Source organism: Nicotiana attenuata, chromosome 1 (assembly GCF_001879085.1).
Source record: "Nicotiana attenuata strain UT chromosome 1, NIATTr2, whole genome shotgun sequence".
In the NCBI taxonomy this organism is placed as follows: domain Eukaryota; kingdom Viridiplantae; phylum Streptophyta; class Magnoliopsida; order Solanales; family Solanaceae; genus Nicotiana; species Nicotiana attenuata.
The window spans coordinates 73,597,892-73,618,476 of NC_031989.1; the positions used below are offsets into that span (position 1 = coordinate 73,597,892).

Consider the following 20,585-nt stretch of genomic DNA (forward strand, 5'->3'; position numbering starts at 1 on the left):
AACAAGAAAAAAATTAACTCTTTGCGTACAATTGTATACCCTATTGGTATAGCTATATACTATTGTGGTATCATATTGTTAGTTAATATTTTTTGATTGTAATAGCTACATTTAATTGGTACACAATTTGATTTTTCTTTAGTAATAGTATAAAAAAAATAGTAAAAACAGTAAATGAAATAAGATTATGAAGGGAAAAAGAATATAAAAAAAAAAGTTAAATGAAATTAGAAAAGGAAAAAAGAAAAACTAAGAAAAAAATGAGAAAAAAGAAAAGGAGAAAAGAATAAAAAAAAAAAAAGAAGCATACAAATATAAAAGAATTGGAGAATAAAGAAAAAATTACCCACAAAAACTACTATGGGTAGGAAATGTAATTAGTTTATGGGTAGAAAAACAAATGGGTAGACAAGGTTAAATAGTTTTATTTTTGTGGGTAACTGTGTAAAATCACCTTTTTTTAAGCCAATCCAAACAATCCAAACGGGCTCCAAAATTGATGGGAGTATTTTTAAGGTAAAAATAGCACAATCTGGCAGTTTTCGGACTGCCAATTCAAAAATAGCCAGCATTTACCAAGTCAATGAAAAATAGCCACTATTTTGCTGCGACAAAGACCGGTCCAGCATAATATACTGGAGTTCAGTGCACCTGTGTATGAACTTCCAGCATATTACTCCCTCCGGTCCACAATAAGTGTCCAATTTACTTTTAGCACGTCCATTAAGAAAATACTAAATCCTATACAAAATTACCTAGTATGACTAAACTACCCTTATTTAGTAAGTTAATGTGATGAGAGAGAAATTTTTTTAGGGATATGCACATAAGGGTAAAAGAGTAAAAACAAATTGAATTTTTTCTTGATTACCTAACTAGACACTTATTTTGGACCAAAATCAAAAAGTAAATTTGACACTTATTATGGACCGGAGGGAGTATGCTAGAACTCCAACACACGTAAAGTTCCAGCATAATATACTGGAGATTCGAGCACTTGTGTATGAACTTCCTGCATATTATACTAGACCGGTATACTTTGCTGGAACTCCAGTATATTATACTGGAGTTTTAGTGTACTTATGCTGGAACTCCATCATATTATGCTGGAGTTCCAGCTAATTATCCTGGAACTCCAGTATAATATGCTGGAGTTCAAGTATACTTATGCTGGAACTCCAGCATAATATACTGGCGTATTTTCGGGTTTTGAACAGTATTTTTGCTCAGATTTATCTTTACATGAAAAGTGACTAGATTTCGATTACTTTTGAAACTGGGCTATTTTTGAACGACCACTTGTAAATCTGGCTATTTTTGAATTTCTCCCATTTTTAAGAGACTATTTAAAACCTAACCCAAACATATTGAGTTTTTTTGTTTTGATATCCAAATTCTTTTGTGTGTGCCAAATAGAGTTCCGGTGACACTTCTCTCCTTCTCTACCAGCACAAATCGCCGACCTTTTCGTAAGGTCAGTCCCATTAAAATCTCCTGTTTCTTTTTTCCTTGTAGTCGTAGATTGCTTTTAAAACATTGCTCTGCAAATCTGAAATAGTCCCATTGAAATGGGTTTATCTAGATTGAACTTTAAATAGATTAGAGCACTTCTCATTAGTTATTGTTATTAATTCTAATTTGTTGATCTGTGGAGGTGTTTGAACTTTCTTGAACAAAAAAGCAGGTTAATAGCCAGCAACTCTTTCTGCATACATCAAAATATATTCATGTGAAGGCCACGGGCATATAATTTACAATCCCACTGTGAAAGCCAATGATTAGTTAGGAATATAGAAATAAGGCATCTTGCCTTCAATTTCACGAACCAAATGCAGACTTAGTAGTACTGTTTTAAATAATGATTTGAAATGTAAAAAGTGGAATAGTTAGTTGGTATAATGCCAAAATCATGTTGATGTAAAGTCGTATTTGTTTGTCCTATCAAATTATTAGAGCTAGAATTTTTTTCATTAAAGGAAAGTGGACTTTAGGGCTAACTCAATCCGAAAGGCTAGCTCATGAGGTAAGAATTACGTAAGGAGACCAATTTCCCATTCCACGATTAGATGTGGGACAAACTTAGCACCCCCGCATGCCTAGGCTTACCAACTAGAGCTTAGACAAATAATTAGGTGGCCCCAACATCAGATAAACCAAAAATTATGATCGGTCTGATGTCTATGATACCATGTAAAGAGATGGAGCTTGGGGCTAATTCAACCCCAAAAGCTAACTCATGTGGTGAGAATTGTCCAAGACCATATAAAGAGACTAAACCCTCATTCCACAAGCCATGTTAGACAAACCCAACATGGTGAAGTATGTTTTTTTCTGATAGTGCAGAAAGGAAAGATAGATTTATTGGGAGATAGGAAGTACTTAATAGCACAAGAAGTGTTTTGATCAGAAAAAAAGTGATCAAATGCGAAGCAAGAATATTTTAATCATGAATATTCAAGAATTTCGTGAAAATGTTTCTATATTCTCGAGCCAAGGAGATTGAAAAAATTCTGGCATGAATATTCATTAGTGGTGTACGTGACCTAAGTTTAGATTCCTCCAGGTGAAATAGAGGCTCAGAGATCCACCGTGGACTCTGCAATAGTTGCCGACAACAGTAACTTCTTGTGAACTTCCGATGAATGAAATGCTTAGAAGGATTTGTAGGCGCAACTTCTGCACTTGTTCTCCTCGGCCATGACTATTTTTTGGGTTGGGCAATCCTGGTGATAAATACAGGGGAACGAGACACAATGTTGGTTTTGAAATGCTTGATTCATTTGCAAAGTCGCTAGGGATTCATATGGAGACAGTACATTGTAAAGCTATGTTTGGAAAAGGTTATGTCAATGGTGTTCCAGTTCTCCTAGCAAAGCCAGAAACTTACATGAATTTGAGTGGTGAATCTGCAGGCCCACTTGCAGCATATTACAAGATCCCTCTCAACCGTGTGGTTGTGTTTCATGATGATATGGATTTACCATGCAGAGTTCTTCGTCTTCACCCCAAGGGAGGTCATCACAGCCATAATGGATTGAAGAGCATGATTTATCATTTTTGTGGAAATCGAGAATTTCCTCGGTTAAGGATAGGTGTTGGAAGACCTCCTGGTCAAATGGACCCCAAAGCATTCATGCTTCAAAAATTTAACGCAACTGCTAGAGAACGAATTGATGCTGCATTACTTGAAGGAGTACATGCATTGAAGCAGGTCTTATCCAAAGGCTTCTCCGAAAGTTCTAAATGCTTCAATATAGAGCAGAAGTACAAGCACATAAGATTGCAGACACTGCCAAGATGACATCATGCTTCAAGCTAGGTGTTCAATAGCCTCCATGCCTCTCTTTACTTGGACTGGCCAGCGTTTCCTCTTTACCACATCAAACGAGAAGTCAGGTGTAATCACATACCAAAATCCATGGCCAGATCTTTTTGCCTAAGCACCACTGGCTGAAAATCTATTTGTGAATGTTACTACCCTGTTTAGGCAACTGTTCTGGGTTTGAAACAGATGGAAGATGATTTTGGTCAAGCTGGAAGTTCAAAGTTGACCTAGTCCATAGTGATTGCTAGGATGCATGAATGCCCACTCTTTTAATTCCCTGATTCTGGAATATGGTCTGGATGTTTTCCTTTATAAAATTGAAAATTGCTAGCTTATTCTCCCTAGTACCAAATACTTCCCTCCTGCATCCCCTGACACTCCTAGAAGAAACTGTTGTGTCTCTTTATTAGAGAGGACGTCTGTACCTATATCTGGTTTATTGATGTCTCCCCTTGCCCACTCTCATACTTGGATTAGAAATAAGCAAAAACGATATATTATTGACTTAAACAAAGATTCCTCCGGGCGAATTGAAGGTACAAGAACATAACCTATATATTCCCACGTGTGGGGTCTGGGGAGGGTAGTGTGTACGCAAGCCTTACCCCTACGGTCCTACCCAATGAAGGTAACCAAGGTAACCAGGCGAATTGAAGGTAATGAAGGAAAATAAAGGAAAAGTTATAGCTAATACAACCCTATCAAAAAACAAATATAGCAAGTGAAGAAACAATACATTGTACTAAAACAATAACAAGTGAGTTCAAGGTGGGTTTAAAGGCTTAGGGCATTGACTGCAAGAATCATGTGCAGAGTGAGGAGGTAAGAAGAGAGATTCAAAAAAGATGGAGAAGCCTGGAAGAGTATAAAAGAATAAAGAGTCTAAGGAGGCGATTAACGAAGTTAGGTAAATCCTTAGATGAGTTAAACCAAAAGTAAGGGATCTACAAAGGTAGGAAAGAAATGTATAAGCTAACACGATGACACATAAAAGGGGTAAAGACTTGAACCAAGTTAAGTATAGTAAAGATGATTTCAACAAGTTTTGACAGGAGACAAAAAGTTCAAAGAAAGATGAAAATGCTACTTCGAGCAATTATTCAATACAAGTTACGAGGATAACTTTACAAATATTCGTACATTCGGTACAAATAGAAACCTTGACCAAACTTGTAGAATTAGATAGAGTGAACTAAATCATGCCATGAACAGCATTGGAGGTAGAAAAGCATGTTGTCGAGATGGAATCTATGTCGAGGTTCAGGATTCCCTTGTAAAGCTTGGAGATGTATGTCTTACCAAACTACTCAATGTTCTATTATGGTGTGCAAAGATGCTAAATAAGTGGATAAAGAGTTGATTCCAATGCATAAACCAAAGGAGATATTGCAAAATCGTGGTATTAAACTTAGATGGTATACATCAAAGCTCTTGGAAAGAATGACGTGACTTAGGGATATTATAAGGGCAGAAGCCAACTTGGATTGGATCGCAGGCAGGTTTATTATAGAGGTTATATTTTATAATGAAGGTTGATGGAAATTACTAGGGATGAAGGATCTCCATATGATATTCATGGACTAATAAAGGGTAGATGATAAGTGTAGCAAGAGAAGTCTTTTAGTGGGTAATTAAAAGGGTAGCTCAGTGCACAACGCATCCCGCGTTCATGCAGGGTCGGGGGAAGGGTCGCATTCCCAGGGGTGTAATTTAGAAGACATAAATTCATATATAAATGACATAAATGATATATTTGAAGGAGCGATCACAAGTGTGAGAATGGTTGGAGGAGATATAATGGGAGTTCTCACAGCTGTAGTTATACAGGAATGGGTCTTAGAGTCTGGACCTGCTTACCTTTGGATGAACAAACCAATAGTATACACAATGATGTTCCATGGTACATGCTACTTATGTATTAATTAAAGAAATTAAATGAGGTAGTCAACTAAAAAATTGGAACTATGAAAAAGTGCGCTACAGAGTAAAGGTTTAGGATAAGTAGAAGACAAACACATCTTATCAGTGGACTAACCATCTGTTTTTTTTAAGCTACACTGAACATTATGTCAATTGTCAAAGGAAAATTATGTCAAGACTGAAGAAAAAAGCGAGTACCCAAACTAAAACATTACATCTGCTGAAGGTAAATTCTGATTCATTTTAAGAACAAGAGGCCAAGTGGCACAGATGCAACTATCTATCCCAGTTTGGTGCAATGCTTGATGAATTGGAAATCTGACTACAAGTTGTTTATTGAATATGTACCAAGGGTTTTCTTCTGTTAATCATGGCCTCTATGGATAGAGCCACAAGAGACATGATTGTTGTATGATTTTGGTTTCCTTTCCTACGAGCTACTAAACAAATCAAGTGTTGAAGTTGTGGATGGAGTCTGTGCATTGTTGGTTTCTTAGATTGCGGTACCGGAGTTGCTATTTGGAATATATGAATTGTGGATACCAACATCCTGTACCTGATGTATCTAGCCTATAATGCAGCCATCAACTTCCTGTGGTTTGGCATTTTAAATTTTTGAGGAAGGATCTGGCATTATTAGTTTGGTCTTCCTACTTTTTGCTTCTGAGGAAGATTTTTGACTGTTATTCCGCAGAGTACTGACTACTGGGAGAATGCTCAATGCAATTACCTCTTGCACTGTAGTCTTTTGATGCTTTAGTATCAGAAAACATTTAAAATGTGTTGGTACATGATGGAGTACACTAATTTTCTGAGGTAGGCTCGGCAGCTCTGAGGAGCCATACGGTCAAACTTCATAATTTGAGTGGTGCAGTCTGTGATTATGCTATTAATAGTAGCAATAGCTGCAGATATGGTTTGTCTGCTATTTCAGTATTTACACAACATTAATCATCGTTGTCATGCTGTCTTCTTCAACAATTCAAGTGAAATGTTGGAAATACGTTCCAGACCTCTAAGCATTAGTATAGTAGTAAAATCCCGTCAATAAATTCTTTTTTGTTCTTTCAGTGTTTTCTATATCTCTAGTGGTGCAAAAGTTCAATAGAAAGGATTCATAATTTTATTTGATAGCTCTTGGAAATGTGAGGGGACAACCCTTTTTCATTAGGTCCAGGCGTCCAGAATCAGGAATCATCGTACTACCCATGCATAATTTTTATTTGTTTGTTTGATATGAACATCCTTTTGATCGACCACGACCCGTAGAAGTTCTTAACCTAGAGACACTATGAAGCTTGTGCTTTAGAATACATATTTTTGATTGTTGCTTTAAAATATATTTACGGACAGGGCCAAAACTGCCCATAATCTATTGGACAAGATCTAAAAATGCTCTTCGTTTACCTATTTAGCCCTAAATACCTTCAAATATACCCCTGAACAATTAAAAAGGTCTAAATATGCCCCTCGCACTAACAGCGGAAGCCAGTTGGGGGTATATCTAGACCTTTTTAGTTTCTTAGGGGTATATTTGGATCATTTTAATTGTTTAGGGATATGCTTCAAATTGTTTCATGTGTTACTGAATATGTACGTTTTATTTTTCAACAAAGATGCATCTGTATATATATAGCTTAGATATCTCCTTTGACGAGAAAACATGGACAATAAAATTAAAATTATTTATTCAAGAAAATATAACACATGAAGCTAATAAAACAGAAATTAATTTTATTTGAAGATTGAAAAAAAAAAATATTTTTGACAATTCACTCGTTGTATAAGCAAATGACTAGTACTACAAATACTCATTCGAGAGAGATAAAGTTTTTCTAATAAAATAAGGAAAAGCGATAAACTTAATTAGAAAACAACAAAACTTACCAACATGTGATAATTTGGATTGTGTTTAGCTCTTTTTTTTTAAACTAATCTTTTCAATTAAAGTGTTCTTATTTATTACTTCATTCATTAATTTATTCTTCATTAGCTTCTAATCGTTGGAGCTAGGTCAAATTAATCCTAAGAGCATACAACTAATACATTCCACTTTTTACTTTAATTTCATTGGAGACAATCTTTTAGAGAGATATGATATGCTATTATTATTCTTTTAACATATACTTCTTGATATTTCTCAATAATTGTGTCTTATGCCAAGTGAATAAAGTATATATATTTAGCAATATATGTAATAATTTGAAGCGTGCCCCTGAACAATTGAAATGGTCCAAATATTTCCCTATGCAATTAAAAAGGTCCAAATATACCCTCACGTGGCTTCCGCCGTTAGTACGAGGGGCATATTTGGACCTTTTAAATTGTTCAGAGTTATATTTGAACCAGAAGATAACGGTGAGGGTATTTACGGCTCAATAGGTTAATGAAGGACATTTGTTGTATACCTTGTCCAATAGATCAGGCATAGTTTTGGCCCTTTTTCGATGTATTTATAATCTAAGTTGCTTGGACATGGGTGGGGGTGTCCCACACGGGTGCGGATCTAGAGGTTGGATCCTTCGAGATGTAAATTCTAAAATTCGGGGATGTGGATCCTAGTACGGATACAGGTGCAGGGATCCGGCTAAAAATAATTCAAAAATATAAAATATCTCTAAATTAGGAGAAACTTTGTAGAATACTTGCGTGTAGATTGTAAAGTGTGAATTTCTTTTTATTCTCAAGTTATAGATAAGTAAATGATTGACTTCCTAGATAAGGTATGCCATTTTCTTCAAACTTACCCTAGTTTTGGTTCTGATTTCGGGAATCAAATTGTATCTTATATCGAATTTTTCTGTCTATCGTGGTCAAAGTACCCGAAATTGTTTGACCACATCTGATACGGATCCGATACCCATACCCATACTAGTGTCGTGTCGACACGGGTGCGGCGCCTAAACTGCCGTGTCGGAGCAACTTGGTTTATAATGTGTTTTTGGTGGGTTGAGACGTAGTACTAGGTCCTACACTTCTTTGATTTGTGCTAGTTTTCTTAGACAGCCTTGTGTTGCAGATCTTGTTTCAAGTAATTTCTTTAGGTTTGCCTGTTCTCTCTACCTTCCTTTTTGTTGACAGGGTGGGGAAGGGGGGTTGTATTTTGAATTGACGTCGTTGACATATTTCTGCCCCTCCATAGTTTTCTATTTGGTTGCTCTTGGTACAAGTCAATACATGCTCATTTTCAGTGTCCAGAATTATTTTTTATCCATTCCATATTCATTCAGCAGGTCAGCAACTAATGGCAAGGCAAAAACATCAACAAGCTGTGCCTGTTCCTAAAACTAAGAAAGGTAGTTCGGGTACCTCACTGGTGGACCAGCTGAGTGAAGATAGCTGGATAATAGTCAAGAAGCAGAAAGTCACTATTTTGATCCCTCCCCTACCTGTACTTAAGCAGTCCGTGTTGCATGACGCTGGAGAAAGCCTGCTACATGTACCAACAATTAAACCTACTGATACTCAAACATATCAAGTTGAGATGCACAATGAAGCAGACGCAGTTTGTAAAATGGAGGAGCCAATGTCTTTGGCACCTAAACTTGCTATACCAACAGTTGCCAAAGTAGTTCCTCAATCAATTTCTCAGTTGCCAAGACCATCGAGGCTAATTGAAAGAGAGCCTGTGGAAACCCGACCAATGCCTAGTTTCAGAACTAATAGAACTATTGGTGTTTGCTCTGCCTCAAAGATTACCAAGCGATCAATTATCACTGCTGATAGGAGTGCGATGATAAATAAAAGAATGAGAGCAATTAATCTTGAGCGCAAGCTTCAAAGTGCTGGAGGCTTGAGAAGTTGGTTGGTTTCGAGGGGCCTTGATCATTTTGTGAACATCTTTCAGAGCAAGAGCATCAACAAGTATCATTTGGCAAATCTGACCATGGAAAAGCTCAAGGAGATGGGTTCACATGCTGTTGGTCCTCGGAGAAAGCTGATACATGCTATTGACTGCCTTTGTCATCCATTCTGTTTTGAGCATCTGTGATCTCATGAGACGTGATGACCATTGTCAGTGAGATGCTACTACACGGATTCCTTCAACCCTAAAAGTTAGTTCCAAACTGATCAGGCATGTAACAGAAGTTGTCGATATCTTTGTAAATTTTCAGATCTTTTTTGGTGCCACTTGCCTGTAGAAGTATAACAGAACAGAATGCTATTGAACCACTTAACAGAAAGATTAACAAAAAAGAAAAAAGAACGTTGTTGAACCTTAGGCAAATGGATAAAAATTTGGATAATGAAGTACCTTTGTAAGGACTCCATCCCAACGTCCATTCGCATTTGATGGCTATTTTGGGCAAATTGATGAAATATTGGTTATGAAACTCGGGTGTACCACTAGAATGTTATTTTGTGCCATTATGTAACATTTACTGTTAATACCACATGTCGCAATGAGGTGTTTCAAGGTTAGGCACAATACTTTAATGCAGGGGCTGGTTTATTTTTTAGTTTATGGTGCATGTGAATCCTTGGTCTCTCCACCAAATTAGGTTATTTTATGTACATATTTTCTAGAATTGATCTAATATTATCTACTAGCATCCAAAATGTCCCACTTTATACGTTCTTTTTTTTTTTCCCGCTTTCTTTAGTGGTGCACCATGTTCTAGAAATCTGAGATCCGCATCTACTTTAATGCAAGTGAGTTGAGGAACATTGAAAAGATGTGCTACTTTATAAGGATTAACCACAAATATGGACTATGGAGCATTACTATAATGTGAGGATATGGGTCACTTGGAGGCAAGACTTTTACCAAGTGACCCCAATTCCTAGCTAGAGTGGACATTGTTTGGGAACTCAAATTGTACCATGTCAGATAGGGGTGTTCACAAAAACCCGAAAAATCGAACCAAACCGAAAACCAAACCAAACCGACCAAAAAAATCGATACTTTTTGGTTTGGTTTGGTTTTGGTTTTGAATTTTAAAAACCGATCAAATTTGATTTGGTTATGGTTTAATTTAGAAAAAAACCGAACCAAACAGACTATAGGAGTAGCTATTTCAAATTCATTATTACACCTATATATGTATATTTTTATACAAAGTTTCAAAACATTTATTATAATGTTAGTAATTTGCACGTTTAGTATAGTTCTTTACCTTTACATTCTAATTTGATTGGTAGTTTTCTTTTGTTAAGTGTAAGAATCCATTTAGTGTTAAAAATAATACATTTTTAATTGAGTCCTTAAATTATTCATCACTATTTAATTCAATTATCATCAATATATCTTGGTAAATAATAGTTTCTCAAAGGGCAATTGATTTAATAGTGTTACGTTGAAAATGTGGTCGTCGGAATATGTGTTTGGTAGTGTATGTTTTATATTTAAGAAAAAACCGACAAATAACCGAAAAAACCGAAAAACCGACAAAACCCGACATAAACCGAATCGAGAAAAAACCGACTTAATTGGTTTGGTTTGGTTCTAATATTTGAAAAACCGACTTACTTGGTTTGGTTTCTTTTTAGGGAAAAACCGATCCAAACCGAACCATGAACACCCCTAATGTCAGATGCTACAAGTGGTAAAGAAGCTGAAATTACTAATGAAGAGCTTCAAGAAACTAAATGGTCAACACTTCAGAAAGAATAGTCACAGAGAGACTTTGTTTCATGCACAGAGATTCCTACAAGGCAATACTTTGGATCCAATACATGAACAGGTCGAGAAGGTGAAATATCATAAGTTTAAACAGTCTTGATGCTTAGCCGAAATATTTTTGTAGCAGAGGAGTAAGGCAACATAGATCAGACTTGGAACATAATGTGTAACAGATTGACTATGTAGAATTGCTGGGTAATAAACGAGGATCAAGGATGAAGGCTCATGAAGAATGGTACTATTCTTTTAGTTGAACTACAAATTGATCTATTGCAACTTTATACAGTCAAAGCAACAATGTTAGCAGTAATGCGGGAAATGATGTAGCTGAATTAATCCTGGAATTCTTTAGTAATGGAAAACTAGTAACATAACTCAATTCCATGTCTGATTCCTAAGGTGGATGTTCCAACAAATGTCAGCCAATTTGAACCTATCCCTTGTTATAATATATATAGTATATAAGTACAGACAATCAGGCAGCATTTGTTGAAGTAGATCATTGGTTTACAGTGTGTCGATTTATCATGACAAAACCAAGATGCTTGATGAAAATAGATTTAAGGAAAGCTTATGATATTTTAAGGAAAGCTCCAACATGCTTTGGTTTTCTTGGAAAATTTAGACATTTGATAATGACCTACACCTCTACTCCTAAATTCTCAGTGCTATTTGTTCTTGTGATAGAGTGCTTATCTAAAAAGAATGTGTGCCTCGACTTCAAATTCCATCCCATGTATAAAACTAATAAGCTTGCTCATCTTATATTTAATTTGCTAATGACCTGATAATATTCTGTAAATGTAATGTTGGTTTTATAAACTGTTTACCCTCGAATCCGGATAACAATTGAATTTATATGGGGTTTTAAGGATCCGTGAACTAAAAGATACAAAAGGCTTTTAGGTTGAGGAAAATAAAGATAAAGACTCAACAATTGCTGTTAAAGTAAATAATCGCAGAATATAATATTGCTTAGAACAATTGTGCTTGATGATCCACAAGAATTTAGAGAGATACCCATTTATACATTCTGATTAAGGGTAAAAATAAGGTAGGTAAATTGATTACATCGTGGATCCCTGTAATTACGCCTTAATGGCCTGAAGTGGTTGAGAAAATCACGTTTGGGCGAGATATCCGGCGACGCTTGGTTATCCGTTACGAGCCCGGCTTCCGACCTTGTGTGTTTCTCCATCCGGTGGTGATTCCTTTCGAGCTCTGTAACGGTCTCGAAATGACTCGACCTCGGTTGTAGACGTGGCCATCGTTCTACCTTGCATCCAGGTCGGGTTCGATGGCCCCGACTCGCTCCGGACCGGACCCAACCCGGTCGGGCTCAAGCAAAAAAGGGTATCACCCAATACAGAATGAATTAAAAAAAATATAAGGTTGGTGTACATGGAGAAAATTATCAAAATAAAAAACGATAGAATTTTTTTTAAAAAAACCGAAGGATAGATTATCACCAAGAAAAATGACAAAACGGGAGATGGGGAATTCAAAAATGTCATCGGAGAAGTCAAGGTAATGGGAAGTAGTAAATTATAAACTATTTTTGCTTTTTTTTGTTGGTATTTCGAGAATTATAACTAGTTTTTTCTTTTTATAAAGGTAAAGAAAAGTAAAATATTACTTGAATATAGACCTATTAAATTCTTAAATTGTGAAAATAGAAGTATTTTATTTAAACGTATGAGCTACAAATTTTTAGAAAACAATTGAGATGGAGGTACAAAATTAAGTGTCTACTATCAGCAACTCTTTTAATATTTTGGTATTAGAAAAAATATCACGTCGTAAATTTAATCGCGCGAAGCGCAGATATATATACTAGTTACAAAATAATACAGGTAATTCTCTTGATAAGCATTAAATTTAATCCAGTAAAAAATAATGGCAACTTATTATCACATGTTAAAATTCATTGATAACATATTTTTGCTTACTAGTATAAATAATTTAAATCCTTCCATTAAAATATCCTAAAAAAAGGAGTAATAAAAATTGCTAGTACAGCAGGAATTAAAGTATCTTTCCAGAAATGGCATAATACAAAATCAATACAATTAGATTTACTCAGACCAGTAAATAGTAGCAGTAGTAATTGTGTTAATCTGATCTCAAGCTTTTTCCAGATCCAACTATCTCACAGCGTGTTTAATACTTACGCTCGACCATAGTAAATGCTCTAGAAAACGTCTGTCTTCTTTTTCTTTGTTTTTATTTTTCTTATCCTTGTCACAATTCACGTGCCGCCTAGCGCGTGATATACATTGAATCTGTCTAACTTGGTAAAAAATAAAATACCACTGATTAATACTCCTTCCGTTTCATATTAGATGAGGTAGTTTGACTCGCCACAGAATTTAAGAAAAAAGAAGAAGACTTTCGAAACTTGTGGTCTTAAAAGCTTAAGGGGTAAAAGGTTTGTGGCGCCATGACATTTTTGTGGCTATAAAAGCTTCTCATTAAGGGTAAATGGGTAAAATGAAGAGTTTAAAGTTAAATTATTTTCAAATTTAGTAACGTGTCATTTGTTTTGGAACAGACTAAAAGGAAAGTAGCTCATCTAATATGAAACGCAGGGAGTATGACTTTGTTTTGTCAGTAATGAACTAGTCCAAGTGTTTGTTAAGCAGACTTAACTGCCGGTTAAGTCATAATTTTGAATGTTAAGTGATGAGTTATGCGAATTCTGTAGCTTTTATTCAAATTATATAATAAACTATGTTAAAAATTATATTGAATATAATAAATATTTTATTATAAGCTCAGTTAACATCATTATAGTATATTAACATGAGAACTCTAAGTTAAATAACTTTTTTTAAAAATCAACTTCATATGCTAAAATTTCTGCAATGTCGTAGCCACTCTATGCCAAGATTGGTTAAAAGCACATCATTCGCCGATAAATTATACTGCAAAAATAAGTTAAATACTATTTTTATATGGTTAGATATTATATTTTGAACACCTTTAACACAATTGACTGAGGTAGTCCAGTGGTTTAGGGTGTCCAAAGTGACGTGTTGTTCACCAAGGGTGGAGGTAGGGTATTATTTACGGTTTCGGTCGAACCCAAACGCTTCTGAATATACTCTGTATTTGCATTAGAAAATCTATTAAATATGCAATAGTATATAATAGTGAACTCAATAACTAATTTAAGACATGTTATGGGTTCAGCGTCAATTTTAGAACCCATAAACTTTAAATCCTAGCTCCGCCATATTGTTCACGGGTTCAAAGTTTTGCACATTTTGTTTGTCAAAACTAAATGGAGACCACCATGTGTGGTTTATTTGATTCTTTTTCAATCGAAAATATTTTCTAATAAAATAACTCTTAAAACTTAAAATTACTGTAGAAATAAATAATTAATCTTAAAAGTGTTTTTAATTAAAAGTTATTTTTAAAATAAAATTTATCATTTAAAAGTCAAGCTCTACAAAATTTCTTCAATAAAAGCTTTCCACAAACTACAAATCTCTCCATTCTCTCTTTTCTTTGGTTATTAGTAAAAATTTTAATGTTGTCTTTTTGTTATTTTAATTTTGATATATAAAACTATAGTTCTATTAATTTTTTTTATTATTATTTAGCTAAATATTGTGTAGTTTGATCTAAAAATTTTGGTACACCATTTATTGACAAAAAAAATTATTGACTTGCTTAAGTTTAAACACCCTTTGTGAAAATTCTTGGCTACGCCACTGAATTTTTATGATCGGAGACAAGGGAGGTTGAAGGGATTTTCTAAAATTACATTTTTTTAATAACATATTTTTTAAAATTAGGTTAATATGTGTATTTTTTTATAACTATAGGAATTCACAAACCTCAAATGCTTGACACGTCTCACTTAAGTACGTACCTTCAACAGTTTAAATCTATTTAGATGATTGATTTTGCATCCAGCAGAAATAGTCCAATGATAAAGAAGTGACAGTGCTAACACTGATATATTTTTATGATAGTAATGAAAGAACCCAAAAAGAAAAAAAGAAAAAAAAAGAAGAAAAAAAAGGGGGGGAAGGGGTAGTGGCTGTGCATGAAGGTTCAACCTCCCACGTTGCAAAGCCATGCACCTTTATTCACTATTAATTTAATTCCCCTAAATATTTTAATTGCTATAAGAAATAATTGTATTTATTTAAGTATACTTGTTTGTTAAGGTGCGGAGGGACATGCAATGCATGTCGTGGATTGGTGTGTGGTTGACTTCAGCTTAGTTGATCTTGATTCCTTTCTTTCACCTTCTATCTGCCTTTGATTAGCTTTATTAATCAACTATACACTTTCCTTTTAGTAATACTACAATCTTTCTACTCATATTTTCTTGCAAAATAATTACTGGCTAATCACATTTTCTTGCAAAATAATTATTGGTTAATTACATTCATGAGGCACAGATCCTCCAAACTTTTTCAAGGGAGTATTGTTAAAACAGAAATGAAAAATGAAAAACTGTATTTTGGAAATTTTCTATTTTCTTATTCATGCCATCTTTACAGCTGTACATGTCCTTATATACAAAATCTACACATCACCGACTAAATCTATCTACTTGCTATAGAAGGTAAAAATACATAAATACCCTGAAAATGTTCTAGATAACAGATAAAACATAAAGGGCTAACTAGTAAATGTCCACCCTTAGCTAGGTTTTATCATTTAGGGTCTGGCCTTTGTGTGTATCGACATTACACAACGCCTCCTTTGTATCTCCACTGTCAACACCCCCCCTCAAGTTGGAGGGGGAGGAGACCACCCCCAACTTGCCTAATAGAGCCCGGTGGTGAGGACCAGAAAGCGATTTAGTGAAAAGATCGGCGAGTTGAGAGTGAGTAGGAAGGAAAGAGAGAGAGATGAGCCCGGCCTGAAACTGTTGCCGGACAAAGTGGCAATCAAGTTCTACGTGTTTGGTGCGTTCGTGAAAAACGGGGTTTTTAGCTATGTGAATCGCAGCTTGACTATCAGAAAGAAGAGGGACAGGCAAAGAAGGAGACACAGAGAGATCATCTAAGAGGCGGACAAGCCAGGTGAGCTCAGCCACAACACGACGCATGGAGCGATACTCCGCTTCTGCAGAGGAAAGGGAGACGGAAGGTTGTTTCTTGGACTTCCAAGAAACAGGCCTGCCACCTAGACTAATGAAGAAGCCACTGACGGAGCGCCTGGATTCAGGGCAAGTGCCCCAATCGGAATCACAAAAAGCGAGGAGATCAAGAGAGGGAGTGGAATTGAGAAAAATCCCTAAACCAGGATCATGAAGGAGATAGCGAAGGCAATGTTTGGCAGCGGAAAGATGAGGAAGACGAGGATCTTGCATGTATTGACTAAGATGCTGTACAGTGAAGGAAAGATCAGGACGGGTGTGAGTTAAAAAATTAAGTTTACCCAACAGGCGGCGATAAAGGGAAGGATCAGGTAGAGGGTCCCCAACACCAGAGAATAACTTGCAAGAGGGATCGAGAGGGGAAGAAACTGGAGAGAGATCAAAGCAGTGGCAATTCATCCAAAAGCTCGAGCACAAATTTGCTGGTTGACTGAGGATCTTAAACCTGATGGCTCACGCAAACCTCCATCCCCAAGAAAAAGAATAAAGTTCGCCCAAATCTTTAATCTTGAATTCTTGAGTCTAAGAAAAAATTTGAAGGTCCCTGTAATTCCTGAAAATTTTCCCAGTAAGTAAGATGTCATCCACATAGACAGCCACCAAAGAAATAGAATCACCAGTCTTCTTATAGAATAAAGAGTAGTCGTTGAGTGAGTGAGAAAACCCCTTAAAGTTCAAAGCAGCAGTTAAACAGGCATACCATTGTCTGAACGCTGTCGTAAACCATAGAGTGATTTTTTAAGACGACAGACATACTGGGAGAAGGTGGGGAAAGGCCACAGGGAAACTTCATAATAAACTTCTTCAAAAAGGTCCCCATTGTTAAAAGGGCGTTATTAGCATCCAATGTGTACAAACCCCATCCTTCTTTACTGCAATAGCTAGGATACACCGTTATGGTGGTCATCTTGACCACAGGTGAGAAGGTCTCAGTAAATTGATTCCCCTCTCTTTGAGTTATCACCACAAATAACTAGGCGAGTCTTTTTAGCCTTTCCACAGACCCATCAGACTGAGTTTTACCTTATTAGACCCATTTACAAGGAAGTCTTTCTTCCCAGGAGAAGAGGTACAACCTCCCAAGTCTTATTAGCAATAAGCATCAATTTCTTTAGTCATTACTTCCTGCCAACCTAGGATGCATAGCTGCCTGAGAGAATGAGTTAGGTCTGAATTGAGGATAGAATTAAGAAGAGTTTGGTTAGAGGCGGGAAAGGGCAGTGAAGGAATAATGGTTAGAATCACAGGGTAAGAAACAAGGAGTAGATACATCAGTCAAGTGGACAGCTCCACAAATGGTAATCAGCCAGATAAGAAGGTGTTTTGTGTTCCCTAAGAGACCTGCGAAGGGCAGTATCCAGGTTCAAAGTAGAGGGTGTATGCTAAGTTCACTGGTAGACATAGAAACAGTTCAGGGAAGGTTATGATGAATTAGGAATCTGTGTAGAAAAATATGTGTGTAAAGTCTTCAAGTGAAATATTTGGGTTCAGTAGCATAGGAAGATCAGTAGCATAGGAGGATCAATAGGCATTGCAGGAGTGTGATAGGGATAGTGTCATGTTGAATTTATTGAGAAGACATTGAAAGAAATAAAGAGGCATGGCAGTAGGAAGAATGAGAGCAAAAGGATAGATAGATTTCATGAAGATATTATTAATCCCTAGAAACAAAAATAGCTTAGAAGACAGGTCCAAAAGTTATATCCTTTTCTAGCCACCAAAGGCGGGTACCAAGAAACACACAAGTTGTGGCCCTTGGGTCCAGTTTTACTTCTTTTATGTGTCAAAGTAGAGGCCAAAACAGAGACATCCAAAACACTTAAGAAATGAGTAATCAGTGTGTTGTGAAAGAGGACTCAAAAAGGTGTTTTATAGGTTGAGTAGTTTAGAGGGGTATCTCATATGTAATTAGAAATGGCTGTAAAGTAAACACTCTCCCAATATGGTAATAATAATTGAGACTAGAATAAAGGGCTCTACACACCTCTAAGAGGGTGCTATGTTTGCGCTCTACTACACCATTTTTGTTTGGTGTAGCAACACAACTTGTTTTGATGAATAATCCCTTTAGAAGAAAATAAGACGTTGAACTAATGCTAAGACCCAAGCTCTAAGGCATTATCAGACCTAACCTTTTTGATCTTGTGTGTGAACTGTATTTCCACCATAGAGATGAAGGACTTGAGTATGGTAAAAGCATTTTCTTAGTGCTTAAAAGAATATGTCCATATTCCCCTACTAAAAATCATCCACAATTGTGAGGAAATATTTGAAACCATCATGGGTGACTGATTTATATGGCCCCATGTTATCAATATGAATGAGTTCAAATATTTTGGTAGAAGAAATGTGACTATTAGGAAAAGGCAGCTATGTTGCCTAGCTAAGAGGGCAATAGTTACAAGAGTCTAGTTGTGGCTTTATGATAGAGAACAATGGGGTTAAAGTAGTAATCATTTCATGCTAGTTATGGGCATTATGTCCTAAATCTAATTGTGCCACATATCCTGGACACTTGCCAGTCAACAGAATTAGACATCTAGAATTGAATTGTAGTGATTAACACTAATATCCTGCAGCAGGTCAGCGAATTAATATTGTCTGCTTTGGCGATGATATCCAGAAGAAAGTAGTATTTTGTTCGAGTATGTAGAGTCCATTACTAGGTCTTACCAAGAATCCAAAGGCCTATTCGTGAGGAAGCCCTGCATAGAGCAGATACGAAAAGTACTGAAAAACTAAGATCACAACCAAATTGTGTTAGCAGATACTTTGTAAATAATCAAGTAACAAGTTGAAGTTTAAAAGAAAAGGAACATATTAGGACTCTGCTTAAAATATCATGTTGGAAACTAGAGATATTTTCCAGCACTGTGAGTAACTTTGACTTTTGAACAAGGCATCTTTAGGCGCTCGCTAGGTTAACAATTAAAGGTTGAGTTAGGCTAGATTCAAACAGAATGGACTTATCAAAGGTCATATTTGCTCAGAAGCACCGAGTCAAGATCCGAGTGGATGCTGAAGATTATCAGGGAGTATAGAGGGTAAAATAGGAGCTATTCACCAAACCAAAATTTTAGCAGTTTACATTTGACTTCAGAATTTTGTAAAGCTTTGTTGACAATTTTGACCTGTTGTTGAGTTCCATAAGGCTGTGAAATATTGCATCCTGCACTTATTTCCCAAACACTTGGTGAGCACGCTTATATTGAGTTCCTTGGTTTAAGTTTCCCTTGCCATATCATACCATCTTTCCTCTGTGGACACTGCATTTCCTTGTGTATAAAGTTTTGGTTTCTGAAATTTTTTGGCCTTATTTCCTTGCTATTTTGTATCTTAAAACCTATTGGATACCGATGGAATTTTGAAGTATTTTACTACTGTTGCCCCAGGTTCCTTGGCCATAAAGAACAAAACATATTCCTTTGTCATTTTCCTTTGCTAGATTATACTTATTTCCTCCTCCAGCAGTCACATTGAAGTTCATTCTTCCTTGTCCAGTATATTGTCCAGACTTCTGTGTAGAAACATTAAAAGAACTGGAATCCATAGGTGATATCATTGCAGGTTGTATAGATCTCTGCCTTTCTTCTTGAAGAAGAAGAGAGTAGGCCTTGTCAATGGTTGGTACAGGGCTCATTATCATAATATTCCCTCTACAAGTATTATAAGTCTCATTCAAGCCCATGAGAAACTGAACTAATTTTTGTCTCTCCTCAATTGCTTTGTTCTTATGCTTTGCTTCACATGTGCATTCAACACAAGTGCAAGGAACTCTTGCATCCAGTGCATTTAATTCATCCCATATTGCCTTCATATTGTTAAAGTATGTTGCTATGTCATTAGAACCCTGTGTAGTTTCTAATAATTTCCTTTGCAGGCTAAACAACTGAGCTACATCAGATTGACCATACCTGTCCTCAAGTTGTTTCCAAAGATCCCTGGCTGAATTAGAGTGCAGAACACTGGATCTGATTCCTTTTGTTAGAGAATTCAACAACCAGGCCATAACCATATCATTACATCGTATCCAAAGCTCAAAATAGGGAGAATCATTTCTAGGTTTAGAATATCTTCCATTGATTAGTCCCAGCTTGTTCTTAGCCGATTTGAAATCAGCATGGACTTTCGCCAATCTGCATATCCAGTCCCATCAAACAGAGTAAACACAAGGTTTATTCCAGGATTGTCTGAAGGATATAGGTACAAGGGATGAGAAGTGTCAACGACGACTTGATTTTGTGCAAATGGATTCTCTTCCGCCATTGTTGTCCTCAGCAATAATCGAGATCAAACAGTATGAGAAACTCAAATTGAAGAAGAATTAAGATCAGAAATCAATATCAAGGATCTAAAACAGTATGAGAAACTCAAATTGAAGAAGAATTGAGATCAGAAATCAATGTCAAGGATCGAAATTGAGTTTGAATTGAGATCGAGGCAGAAATCACAAAGATCTGTAAAAATTCTAGAACAATCTAGAAGAAACAGTAGGGATCGAGCACCTTTGCTCTGATACCATGTTAAAATAGAAATGAAAAAGGAAAAACTGTATTTTGAAAATTTTCTATTTTCTTATTCATGCCATCTTT

At 36.0% G+C, this 20,585-nt stretch overlaps 1 protein-coding gene and 1 pseudogene across 2 annotated transcripts; both read left to right on the forward strand.

The window, feature by feature from the left end:
* Positions 1,379–9,705, forward strand: LOC109228793. Of its 2 annotated transcripts, none has more exons than XM_019394000.1 (2): positions 1,379–1,474; positions 8,476–9,705. In XM_019394000.1, exon 2 carries the CDS (start codon positions 8,490–8,492, stop codon positions 9,234–9,236), a length of 747 nt encoding a protein of 248 aa, XP_019249545.1. In that variant the 5' UTR covers positions 1,379–1,474; positions 8,476–8,489; the 3' UTR covers positions 9,237–9,705. The 2 variants fall into 2 exon arrangements, with proteins under 2 accessions (XP_019249545.1, XP_019249553.1); XM_019394008.1 differs by having other exon boundaries at positions 8,479–9,705.
* On the forward strand, positions 1,491–8,469 carry LOC109228808 (annotated as a pseudogene).